The following is a 13,414-nucleotide window of genomic DNA, read 5'->3' as shown; positions in this document are numbered from 1 at the left end:
TGCCAATTTAGAATTGGGAATACCGGGTGTAAACCATATCGTAAATCGTTTGAATTCAACCCCGTTGCTACACTAAGTTGAAGTAAGGCTTTCTTAATCTTTTTTTCATTCGTGCAATCCTGCAGCTCTTTCAAATGTTCCTATAGCTTGTTCAAGAGTAGCTAGGACCTTGCTTTCAGCATTTAGGCCTTCTTCTAATCCAACAAAATTTAGGGACGCAAAAATATTGTGACAAAGTGATGTCCTAAAATCTTCATCTATGAGAAAACGCTTTATATATCCAGTCAAGATAGAAATTACAGCCTGAACGACAACTTCATCAAGAGCAGGAAGAGTTGCAGTGTGCTCAATCTCGGATTTTCTTAGGCTTCCAGCTGCACCATAACTTTTGTTGGTTAACAAACTTCTGGTTGATGTGTTGTAGGAGGTCTCAGTTCTGTTCAATATGTTTCTGATAATCATCTCTAAAGCTTGGATGTCCTGAAAGAAGTTTACCAGAATTATTGAGTCATTTTATTGTTGCTTTTGTATCTTTTCCGAAGGATTGTCATTTTCCTTCTCCTTCCTCACTTCTGTTAGAAGACCTGCCTTCACCACTCCCATTTTTGTAAGTTTGATTCGGGTATATATGATTGAATCTCGAACCATTTCGCTCTCCAACCTCAACTATCTCATTGCTTTGTTAAGCATCAACATCTAGCAATTCATCAAAAGAACTAATACTTATTCTCTTAACATCCGATGAAAGATCGCACGAGCCCATTCTGTGCTTACTTTCCTTCTTTTGCCTCTTGTCTGCAAAATTGACTCTTGGGGTCTTATCTTTCAAGTCATGCCACAGGATAGCAGATTTTGTCCTCTCGGTTTTTCTTGTGCCTGATGAAGACACATGTTTATGAGATTCATGAAGTGGGTAAATAGGTCCACTTCTTGCCTTTGTTCCGGATGAAGCTTTAGGCACTGTTTTTGACATCCTCCTATTAAATCCTTCCTTTGCAAGGAGGTCTTCGAGTGACATGGCCATCTTCACTCAGATTAGAATATCAAACCACCTAAATGAGAGCAAACAAAAAAGATAGTTCAATTCCAATTAATGTGATGATTCTACCACAGGAAATCCTTAAAATAAAAACTCAAGTTTCAAATACCTTACTGTGTTGTTTTAAAAATATACTCATTTCCTCAACGCCAAAAGAAAATCTCTATATACTTAAACCGCCAAATAGCTCTACTCTCCAATCAAGCATTTCATCAGAAGGGAAAAAGAAAGAAACAGAAAAAGAACCTTTGATGTGAAGAACTTAAGTTTCACAAAACTAGCATTGAGCACCTTAATATCTGCTCAACCAAAAGAGATCAAAACAAGACAGAACTAAATAGATTAAATAAATAAACTTGTTGACATTAGAACTTTAAAAATATCAACTTTATTCTTCTTCTAATCAAAACTCAGTTCTAAATTTACTCTAACTAAACATGAACAAGTCATAAACAAGAATTCGGAAAAGTATTAAAATGTCAATTCCATATCTCTTCTAACCAAAACCCAATATTCCAAAGTCAATATTCCAACTTTGCATTAGACCCTCCAAGAACAAAAAGGCAAAATATAAATATGAGCAAACCTTAAAAAGTACAAGTGTGAAAAAGGAAGTACCTTTCAGCTTGTATTATCTTCCATCAAAAGAACCCATACACCAAACAAGAAAAACACATAAAACCCACCAATAACCAGTGATTTCCTTTTAATTTTTTTAGTTGGAAATTTGTATTAGGAAAAATATAAAAATGTCAAACCAAACATTCCAGAGTGTATCTTAACTATGCAACATACCCTACTACAACAAAAAATACGCGTCGACTATATGAATCCTTACTGACCATGTTTATCCATTTAAGCTCATCTTATAAACTATGCAAAATACCCTCCAAGCAAAAAATAGGAAATAATCAAACAATCAAGAAACACAAATATGAGCAAAAGGAAGTACCCTTCAGCTTGTATTATGTTCCATCGGGAGACCCCATAAACCAAACAATAAAAACACATAAAACCCACCAAAAACCAGTAAATTTCCTTTGATTTTCTTTTATTAGAACTTTGGATTGAGTAAAACAAACAAAAGGGGTATAAAATTTTCCCAGAAAAACTGAGATGCTTATAAAAGGGAAACTCAAAGGCCGTTGAGTGAATGAATGAAAACAGAGGAAACAACAAAAAGAGAGGAAATTGGTCATTATTGACAGGTGTCGCTTCCTCATTCACCCAACTCTTGAGACTGGTTTTCATCATATACAGATAGTCCCTCACTTTTCTATTACTCACTCTGATGTGACAGAAAAGTGAAAGATTTTCTTCTTTCTACCCTCGTCGCTGCCTCATTTAAAACCTTACCGGAAAAATCCAATCGGGACCAAAATCCGGGGTAAGAAAAAAGAGTGGAGAACTTAGGGATTCAGATGATAAATCTGCCACTTATTATTCTTTCTTCGAAGACCGGTTGGAGCTGTAGAAGTGCCGTTATCACATAAAACTTGATCTCGGATTTTTAGCGTCCACCCGCAACTTTTCTTTGAGTTTTAACTATTCGGTTTTAAGTTGTACCTCTTTGAGTGTTGAAGCTCGGGTTTTTAGTTGTACCCGAAAACATTTCTTTGAGTTTTGACTCTTCAATTTTTAGTTGTACCCGAAAATTTTTATAATCTCACAGCCTTCGAGACCGGGGATGTTAATGACCAGAAATTTTATACTTATGATTTTGATAATGTCCAGGAATTTGATACATCTGGTTAACTTCACAATCGGGAAACAAGGCATCCGACCTTTAGCCATTTAATTTGATAGCTTTATAAGAGAGGGCCTTTATATTTATAGTGCTTATGAAGAGGACGTCTCATGTTCATCCGAACACAATTGTTCGGATTTGTAATCTTTTTTTGCTTCTAAGTATGAGCAAATATTAAACATGATTATGTTTATTCAAACATATAGAGGAATGTTTCTAGAAAGTGCAAGTTTTGCTTCATTCCATTCCTCGAACGTACACATGTGTTTATAACTTTGCATATACGATAGTTTACTGGAGATGAACAAAAATACCTTATAAAGAATTGCGAATGGGCTGGCAATTATTGAGTCTAGCCAATTCTTGATTCTGATTCCTTCTATTTTTTTTCCAGGATGATCTAGCAGTCTCCAGTCATTTTCTTTATTCCAGAGCCAGTTCGGGCAATCTCCGGGATCTTGTACAGATTGTTCCGGAGCCATCTTCAAATGCTTTCGGTACTTACTGTTGTGGTTTCATCTGCTCCGATGCAACAATCCCCATCATTCATAGACATTATTGTATTTCGTCGAAGTTATTTTTGTTATGTCGAGGAAGAGGCAAACTCAAAAATAAAGAAGATAAAGAACAATAAATTTTAACGTGGAAAACCCTTCAAATCGAAGGTAAAAAAATATGAGATCATGATATTTGGCTTAATGTATGCATATTTTGATGTATATTTGTTGGCCAAAGTAAAGAATAGTTTTGAAGATTGACAAAGGAACTCAGGGATGAACCAGGTCCATCACTGGTAGGCATAGACACGGGCAGATTCAAAGCACGTGAGATGCACATGCAGGAGATAAACAAAATCTGGCATAATAATAGATATCTCCTGATCGAAAAGATTGCATAATTGATAAGGAGAAGGACTCCTTACTCAACGAGAACATTATCCAAGATAAGGAAGGAGTTAGAAGTTGAGATTAACTAGAACTCTTCCACTAAGGAAGAGTAGCATTAGAACTCTATTTATTTTCTACTCTACTAATTCTATAAATTGCAGGATGTTCTCATTCTACAGGTAACACACAAAAGCAGAAGTTAAACGTGAATTGAGAGCAAAATAGCAAAGCATTTTGCAAGCAGTTCGTGTGTGATTCAAGTGTGCGAACCTGAAGCTACATGAACCAGATAGAAGAATAAGTTCCAAGTGTCTGTCTTTTATTCTAGTTCAATTGTAGTAGGTGTTTTCATATTGTACCTTTCAGCTTTATCTAGAGGCAATTGTAATAGGTACTCAGAGTATTCACGTTAGAGTTAACTTGAAGTTGTCGCAGCAGTTAGATGCTGGTCGCCACAACGGGATTAGAGTTAATCCTAGGTTTACAAAGGTATTTTGTAAATGCAGTTTTTAGCTCAATGGTTTAGTGAAGAGTTTGGGAAAATCCTACTGGAAGTAGGTCGTGATTTTTTCATCTTTTGAGCCAGGTGTTTTCCACGTAAAATACTTGTGTTCTTTAATTTCTGTATTTATTATTCTGCAATAATAGTATAAGGAATACATAGAAGAACTAGGTCCTTCTATAATCTGTTCACGCGAAAAATTGGACACCACACAAATCATTCCCCCTCTTGTGTGGTATTGAAGTTAAAACATCAATTGATATCAGAGCAGGTTATCCTTGAAGAGGCTAACACCTTAAGAGAAGATCAAGATGAGTGCACCACCTGAAAACTGGGAAGGGCAATCCACTGCTAGGCCACCACTCTTTAACGGCCAGTACTACTCCTGGTGGAAAAACAGAATGAGAGACCACATCATAGGAGAAGACTATGAGCTATGGGACATTGTCACAGATGGTCCATTGGCTACCATGAAGATAAATGCCGAAGGAGAAGAGGTGCCAAAAACAAGAGCTGGCTGCACTGCTGACGACTTGAGAAAATGAGAGAAGAATGCTAAAGCCAAGAAATGGGTTGTTTGTGGACTCGATCCAGACGAGTACAGTAGAATTCAAAGTTTTACTACTGCTAAGAAAATTTGGGACACTTTGCAAGTGGCTCATAAAGGAACACCTCAGGTGAAGAGGTCCATAGGAACGTTACTATATTCTCAATATGATAATTTTACTATGAAGGAAGGAGAAACCATCCAAGAGATGTATACAAGGTTCACCACACTAATAAATGGACTTAAGTCTCTTGGAAGGATTATTTGTGAAGAAGACAGAGTTGAGAAGATTCTGACAAGGGTTCTGCCAGTTACTTGGGAGAGCAAAATCACTACCATTCAGGAATCAAAGAACATTACCACTCTTAGGTTGAATGAGCTAATTGGAAATCTCACTGCTTATGAACTTAGAAGGCAAACCATGAAGATGGATGTACCCAAGAAGGAAAGGAGCCTGGCACTCAGAATCACTGAAGGTTCTGATCTAGAAGATGATGAAATGGCTATGATCACAAAGGACTTCAAGAAGTACGTAATGAGAGGAAAGGGTTCTTCAAGAAGTGGAGGCTACAACAAACTAAGGGTTCCTGAAAAACAGACCAATGAAGGCTGCTACAAGTGTGGGAAGACTGATCACCACATCAAAAGCTGCCCTCAATGGGAAATTGAATGGAAGAAGGAAAGAGCTGAACGAAGAAACAGAAAGAAGGAACAGATTCATCCCAAGAAGAACAAAGGATCAACAAAGGCTATAGTTGCTGCTTGGGGAGAAAGCTCAGACGAGGACTATGATGATGAAGATGAAGATGAAGATGAACAAGCACTTATGGTAATTGGAGAATTCGATGAGGAATCTAAAGTAAGTATAATCCATCTAAAAGAGAAGATTAAGTTTTTGTCTAAAGAAAGGCTATCTGAGTTACTTCTAGATTTCATTGATGAATTTGAGGATATAAACATGAAAAGAAACAGCTGTCTAATAAATGTGTGATTTTGAAAGCAAAGTGTAAGAATCTGGAACTTAGGGTTAGTGAGACTATAAGTAAAAATATTGCACTAAAGAACCAGGTTCATGCATTTGAATCAAATGTCCTAGAACTTAGATCTGAAAACCTAAAATTGAAATTAGAAACAAGTAAGAAGACAGTTGATTGCACACAACTCACTCTAGAAGAAAATATAGGTAAACTAAAAGACAAGTTATATAAGAAGGATGAGCAGGTAAGAATTTTGATAAAGGATCTAGGCAAGGTCAAGCATGAACTAGATAGAACTTGTAAATGGAACAGGTCCTCCGATGCACTGTCATAGATACAGGAACATCACAGTAGCAATAGAAGAGGAATTGGCTTTGGGAATCTACCACCTAAAAGGGATCCCAAAAGCAAGTAGCTCACACTTCCCGAGAATAAAATTTGCACACACTGTGGTAAGACTGGTCACTATAAAAGTGAATGCACTGCAAAAGAAAAGGGAAAAATAGGCTACCAGGTTGGGATAAAAAGAATTTGATTCATCCTTTTGCCTATAGAAAGGGACCCAAATTAGTTTGGGTTTCTAAGACTAACCCCTGATTTCCTTTTGCATGTCTAAGTGAAGGGGAGCAGCCAAATATGGTCCATGGATAGTGGCTGCTCAAAGCACATGGCACATGGCAGGAAGCAAGAACCGCTTCCTTTCAGTTGAGGACCTCAAAGGAGGTAATGTCTTATTTGAAAATGGGAATAAAGGTGAGATCATTGGGGTTGGTAAGGTAGGTAAGACTAACTCTCACTCGATTGAGAATGTCTATTCGATAGACGGCCTAAAATACAGTCTAATTAGTGTATCGCAACTGTGTGATAGAGAACTTGGTAGTATTCACCTCTACAAAATACTTTGTGATTAATCTTACAACTGACAAGATTGTTTTGCAGGAAAAAAAGTGAGAAATATATATATTGTAGATCTGTCCATACTGTTAGAAAATGAACTCACTTGCTTAAGTGTGTTGGACAATGATCCCCTTCTTTGGCACAAGAGACTTGGACATGCAAGTCTGAGTCAACTCAACAAATTAGTCTCAAAGGACCTGGTGATAGGGCTGACTAACATCAAGTTCAAGGAAGACAAAGTTTGTGAGGCTTGTGCAAGGGGGAAGCAGGTAAGATCCTCTTTTAAATACAAGAAAGTGGTAAGCACCACCAGGACGATGGAACTGGTCCATATGGATCTCTGTGTTCCACTGAGAACAATAAGCAGAGGTAGTAAAAGATATGTGATGGTGCTTGTTGATGATTACTCTAGGTTTAGTTGGACATTGTTTTTAACATCTAAAGATGAAGCATTTGACATGTTCACTTCTTTTGTTAGAAAAACTCAGAAACAACTAGGTAATTAACTTACATCAATTAGGTCTGATCATGGTACTGAATTTGAAAATGCTAAATTTGTTGAATTTTGTGATAAGTATGGCATAGATTATAATATTTTTGCTCCTTGGACTCCACAACAAAATGGAGTAGTTGAAAGAAAGAATAGTACACTTGATGATATGGCTAGGACTATGCTTCTTTCTAGTAAACTGCCCCATAGCGTCTGGGCAAAAGCTGTAAATACTGCATGCTACATCATAAATAGGTGCATGACTAGACCTCTTGTAGAGAAGACTCCCTATGAGTCACTTAAAAGGAGAAAACCAAATATATCCCATCTTAGGGCATTTGGATGCAAGTGCTTTGTGCACAACAATGGTAAAGACTCCCTAGGCAAGTTTGATCCCAAAAGTGATGAGGGAGTATTATTGGGATATTCTTCACATAGTAAAGCTTATAAGGTCTATAACAAAAGAACTATTTGTGTTGAAGAAAGTGTTCATGTGGTTTTTTATGAAACTAACATTCTTTCTAAGAGACAGGAACATGATGATGAAGCAATTGGGATGGTGAGAAACTTAAATGAAATCACAGCCCAGACTAAAGCAACACTGGAAGAAGGAACAGGTGATGGAACATGCCCTTCTACCCAGGGCAACCTGACGGGGGAATAGAACAAAGAGGAAATGATACCCAAACCTCAATGGAACTTGTCCATGAACTTGTTCCACAACAACAAAACATTGAAGGAACATCAAGGGGAAACCAGTTGGTTGTGAAACCTTACAAGTATCAAAGTTCTCATCCCATTGAGAATATAATTACGGATCCAACCTCTAGAATCAAAATCAAATCTTTATTAAAGAATCTTTGTGCTTTTGATGCTTTCTTATCTTTTATTGAACCTAAAAATGTTGTTGAGGCTTTGCAGGATTCAAACTGGGTAAATGCAATTCAAGATGAACTCAACTAATTTGAAAGAAATCAAGTTTGGCATCTGGTACCAAGACCCTTTGGACAGATCAATAATTGGCACAAAATGGGTCTTCAAAAACAAACTTGATGAAGATGGAACAGTTACAAGGAACAAGGCAAGATTGGTGGTTCAAGGATATAGCCAGGAGGAGGGCATAGACTATGATGAAACCTTTGCTCCAATTGCAAGGTTGGAAGCAATAAGACTCCTTATAGCCTTTGCTGCTTACATGGAATTCACCCTCCACCAGATGGATATGAAGAGTGCCTTCCTCAATGGATATCTAAAGGAATAAGTGTTTGTTAAGCAACCTCCGGGGTTTGAAAGCAAGGAGAATCCTGATCATGTGTACAAACTTGACAAAGCACTTTATGGGCTCAAGCAGGCACCAAGAGCATGGTATGAAAGATTATCAAAGTTTTTACTTGAGCATAACTACAAGAGAGGTAAAATTGACAATACTTTGTTCTTGAAAGAAAAAGGTAAAGATCTCTTGGTAGTTTAGATATATATTGATGATATAATCTTTGAAGCAACTACTGATAAGTTAAATAAAGAATTTGCTAAACTAATGGGGAGTGAATTTTAAATGAGCATTATGGGTGAGCTTAATTTCTTTTTAGGCTTACAAATTAAACAAAATTCAAATGGAACTATGATGCATTAGCAGAAGTATGTAAAAGAGTTGCTTAAAAGGTTTAAAATGGAAGACTCTACTTAAATTGACACTCATATTGCAACAACTACAAAGTTGGATATAGATGAACCTGGTTCATCTGTTGATCAGCAGTTGTATAGGGGAATGATTGGCTCATTGTTGTATCTCACTTCTAGTAGACCTGACATTGTTTTCAGTATAGGCCTTTGTGCAAGATTTCAGGCAAATCCGAAGGAGTCTCACTTGACGGCTGTCAAGAGAATTTTGAGATATCTAAAAGGCACTACTGATCTTTGTCTTTGGTATCCAAAAGGTAGTAATTTCAATCTTGTGGGATATGCTGATTCTGATTATGCAGGTTTTTTTGTGGATAGAAAGATCACCTCAAGTATGGCACACTTTCTTGGCTCATGTCTTGTGTCTTGGGCCACCAAAAAACAAAATTCAGTGGCCTTATCTACTGCTGAAGCTGAGTATATTGTTGTTGCTTCAAGTTGTGCTCAATTGTTGTGGATCAAACAACAATTAAAGGACTTTGAAATTGATGTTAGTTGTATTCCTATTTTTTGTGATAACACTAGTGCTATTAGTATGACCAAGAACCCAGTTCGTCATAAGAAAACTAAGCACATAGATGTTAGGCATCACTTTTTGAGGGATAACTATGAAAAAGGGTTGATCACTGTAGAATTTTGTACTACTGACAAGCAAATAGCTGACATCTTCACAAAAGCCCTAAGTAGAGATCACTTTGAAAGGAACAGGTTAGAATTAGGGATGATTAAGATCATCTAAAAGGACCAGTTCAGAGTACACAACAAAAAACAAATTAGTTAGAAAATCTGAAAATTGTGTACATAATTAGATTTATTTTTGCTCAGTCTTATACTTTCAATAGTATACTCTTGTTTTATGTGTTAACATGACTCATTAATCTCTAATGATATTTTATCTATTTTGGCAAATTTAGACTTACACAAGAGTATTCTCAGTGAAGAACCTGGTTCATCAACATAACACGGTATGTTTTCTACACTCTGCATAATATAAAATAATAATATTTGGATCAAGAGCAGAGTACTACTTAATTCCAAACTCCTTTTGAACTTATCCGTTACAAGTGAATCTGTTCTATTCAAATGAGTCCCAACCGAATTGAAGTACCTAGATTCTAGGGATACACTCCAAAGTCTTTTCAAAACTGAAATTTAGTTTGATTAGACTTCCACACCTACTATCATCTCTTCCACCACCCCAACCTCTAAGAAAAGAGTAAAGATGCTTGCTCGCAAGGTTGTTGCAGGGAGAGAACAAATTTGGAGAATAGGTTTGTACTAGTAGGGTCTAAAGCAGGTGTTGAAACTACAGAGTGTGGAGGAATTGGTGGTAAAAATGAAAAAGAGAAAGAAAAAGAGAGCAAAGGTGTTCGAAGTGCTGTGAGGGGAAAGGGTAAAAAAGTGATTGATTCTTCACCCACTCCTGTGAGTTTAACCAAAGACACAGGTGCAATGGTTGTTTGGGGAGAAAAATCTGCTGGAGTAGAGGAGAGTGTAAAGAAAATAGGGGGAAGTGGGTCTGGCAAAGCCGCTGAAGAGCTGGTACAACTTGGGTAAAATATAGATGAACCTGTTTCATCTGAACAGAAAACCCTCGCAGACCTACTGAAGAGAGTGACTAAAAGTTATAATCCAAAGAAGAAAGGGAGGTTGGTACAAGCAAGGATCATTTTGGGGCAAATATGCTGCCTGCTTATGACTATGAAGTCCATGTCACTCCTAAAGAACCTGGTTCATCTAAGAAGGTACCAGTGAATAGCAATGTGCGAGCCTTGGTGCAAGAAAGTGGGGCTAAGGATGCTGAGATTGAGAGGTTGAAGAAGTGGTTGGCAGAGGTGGAGACTGAGAGAGATGCTCTCAGAACTGAGCCGGCAAGAGAAAAGGAAAAGAATGATGGCATTCTTCAGGATATGCTGAAACTCCTCCAAGCCAAAACACCAAGCACCTAGTTCTTCCAAACCTTAAACTTCTAGCCCAGTGTAGACCTTTCAACAACCCAGTTTGGGATGTTTTGTTTGTTCATGTTTTCAGTATTTTTATTTCTTTTTATGCTTTATGGAAGAATCGTATCAATCATCAATGAAATTCACTATTTTTGCTCTAATTGTTTGTTTATATTTTTTTGATGGTTAAAATTCTTAGCTTGATCTATGATTATTAATCCATGATTGCATTTGAAGTAGCCCCAGTGGCCATGAGTAATTTTTAAAATCTGGTTATCTCACTTTTTTTATGCAAATGTTCGATGATGCCAAAAGGGGGGAAAAGGTTGTGTTTTACACTTTGAACAATGCTGTTTATAACCCAATGAACCTAGTCCTTAATGATAAGTGATAAAAAGGAAATATGTTTCTAACATTGTGTTGATGTTGAGCTAAGTTGAAACATGGCCTAAGCTTATGGAAGCACAGAGTTTGTCATCATCAAAAAGGAGAAATTTGTTGGCCAAAGTAAAGAATAGTTTGAAGATTGACAAAGGAAATCAGGGATGAACCAGGTCCATCACTGGTAGGCATAGACACGGGCAGATTCAAAGCACGTGAGATGCACATGCAGGAGACAAACAAAATATGGCATAATAATAGATATCTCCTGATCGAAAAAATTACATAATTGATAAGGAGGGTTATGCTTTACACTTTGAACAGTGATGTTTATAACCTAATGAACCTGGTCCTTGATGATAAGTGATAAAAAGAAAAAATATTTCTAACATTGTATTGATGTTGAGCTAAGTTGAAACAAGGCCTAAGATTATTGAAGCACAGAGTTTGTCATCATCAAAAATGGAGAATTTGTTGGCCAAAGTAAAGAATAGTCTTGAAGATGGATAAAGGAACTCAGAGATGAACCAGGTCCATCACTGGTAGGCATAGACACAGGCAGATTCAAAGCACGTGAGATGCACATGCAGGAGATAAACGAAATATGGCATAATAATAGATATCTCCTGATTGAAAAGATTGCATAATTGATAAGGAGAAGGACTCCTTACTCAACGAGAACATTATCCAAGATAAGGAAGGAGTTAGGAGTTGAGATTAACTAGAACTCTTCCACCAAGGAAGAGTAGCATTAGAACTCTAGTTATTTTCTACTCTACTAACTCTATAAATCTCAGGATGTTCTCATTCTACAGGTAATGCATAAAAGCAGAAGTTAAACGTGAATTGAGAGCAAAATAGCAAGGCATTTTGCAAGCAATTCGTGTGTGATTCAGTGTGCGAACCTGAAGCTACATGAACCAGATAGAAGAAATAGTTCCAAGTGTCTGTCTTTTATTGTAGTTCAATTGTAGTAGGTGTTTTCATATTGTACCTTTTAGCTTTATCTAGAGGTAATTGTAATAGGTACTCAGAGTATTCAAGTTAGAGTTAACTTGAAGTTGTTGCAACAGTTAGAGGCTGGTTGCCACAACGGGATTAGAGTTAATCCTAGGTTTACATAAGTGTTTTGTAAATGCAGTTTTTGGCTTAGTGATTTATTGAAGAGTTTCGGAAAATCCTACAGGGAAGTAGGTCGTGATTTTTTCATCTTTAGAGCCAGGTGTTTTCCACGTAAAATACTTATGTTTTTTAATTTCTGCATTTATTATTCCGCAACAGTAGTATAAGGAACACATAGAAGAACCAGGTTCTTCTATAATTTGTGCATGCAAAATATTTGACACCACACAAATCACCCCCCCCCCCTTGTGTGGAATTGAAGTTAAAACATCAATATTACCTCACATGGTGCTCATGTCTCGTAGAATTCAGATGCATAATATAATGATTTGTACTAATTTGTGGTATTTCTATGTGTAGGAATTATTCGGACGCGATTTGGGACGAAAGTGCGCAAATTAGGACGAAAATTGGAAGAGAAAGCAAAAGTGCGCATTTTGAGGGCCACAGGCAGCATGGGGCGCTGCCTGTGGCCATGCTGCCTGTGGCGCACAAAACAAAAACATGGGAAGCTGAGCGCCAGGGCCAGCACCCCACGCTGCCCTGGACGCTCAAAATGTGAATATGTCCTATTTCGACTAGGACTTGGTTATTTCGACCCCAAGACGCCCCCAACTTATATAAAAGCTAACCTAAACCTATTTTGAGGGGGGAGGACATGACTTGGAGAGAAAAACAAAAGTACGAAATACTCGGGAGCATGTGTTTGATCAATTCTTCCATCCTTCTTCTAGTATTCATTGATTTTTTGTTTGAAAATGTTAATTTTAATGATTGTATGAACATGAGTGGCTAAAAATCCCATTGTTCTGTGGTCATGGGTGCTACATCAATGTTGATGTTTGAAGTTTAAATTGATGAGTTTTCTTTTATCATATTGGGTTGTTTATTTAATTCTGTCCTTAATTATTTTGCTGAGTAGTTAACAGTGAAATACTATTTACGAATCTAGAGTTGAACTCGAAAGTAGAAATTCTAGATTGCATATAAAATTAAATAGATCAAGTTCTAGAACCCGGGCATCGGGGAACAAATTCGCAATTAGGATAGAAATATACATATTTGTCTTGCTTGGTTGAAATACTATAAGTGTAAATGCATTCTTGTTAATCTTAATTCCATAGACATATAGGTATTAAGTTAGCTTGAATAGGCGAGTAAGAACTCGATAGTTTCTTTTGAGTAATATCAACCCTGTCAAT

The 13,414-nt window shown here is 37.0% G+C and overlaps 1 protein-coding gene and 1 long non-coding RNA gene across 2 annotated transcripts; one reads left to right on the top strand and one right to left on the bottom strand.

Annotated features, from left to right (window-relative positions):
* Window positions 1–242: 242 nt before the first annotated feature.
* On the bottom strand, window positions 243–2,369 carry LOC104106156 (uncharacterized). The gene is made up of 2 exons (XR_011409577.1): window positions 1,992–2,369; window positions 243–1,052 (listed from the first exon to the last, which is right to left on the bottom strand). It is a non-coding gene; the product is annotated as an uncharacterized lncRNA (long non-coding RNA).
* A 2,117-nt stretch (window positions 2,370–4,486) lies between these two features.
* On the top strand, window positions 4,487–9,505 carry LOC138895330 (uncharacterized). The gene is made up of 8 exons (XM_070180009.1): window positions 4,487–4,631; window positions 4,770–5,155; window positions 5,438–5,581; window positions 5,689–5,943; window positions 6,034–6,110; window positions 6,322–6,475; window positions 7,619–7,703; window positions 9,024–9,505. The coding sequence occupies exons 1-8, from the start codon at window positions 4,487–4,489 to the stop codon at window positions 9,503–9,505; spliced, it is 1,728 nt and encodes a 575-aa protein (XP_070036110.1).
* Window positions 9,506–13,414: the final 3,909 nt, after the last annotated feature.

Source organism: Nicotiana tomentosiformis, chromosome 7 (genome assembly GCF_000390325.3).
Source record: "Nicotiana tomentosiformis chromosome 7, ASM39032v3, whole genome shotgun sequence".
NCBI classification, from domain to species: domain Eukaryota; kingdom Viridiplantae; phylum Streptophyta; class Magnoliopsida; order Solanales; family Solanaceae; genus Nicotiana; species Nicotiana tomentosiformis.
Note: the sequence above shows the minus strand (reverse complement) of the source record. Positions and strands in the feature narration are given on the sequence as shown.

What these genes read in the sequence shown, in the direction of transcription:
- LOC138895330 (XM_070180009.1), top strand. Translation starts at nt 4,487, where the DNA reads ATGAGTGCACCACCTGAAAACTGGGAAGGGCAATCCACTGCTAGGCCA. An exon ending in ATGGGACATTGTCACAGATG is followed by an intron (nt 4,632 to 4,769) that starts GTCCATTGGCTA and finishes GACTCGATCCAG; the next exon opens with ACGAGTACAGTAGAATTCAA. An exon ending in AAAAGGGATCCCAAAAGCAA is followed by an intron (nt 6,111 to 6,321) that starts GTAGCTCACACT and finishes GTCTAAGTGAAG; the next exon opens with GGGAGCAGCCAAATATGGTC.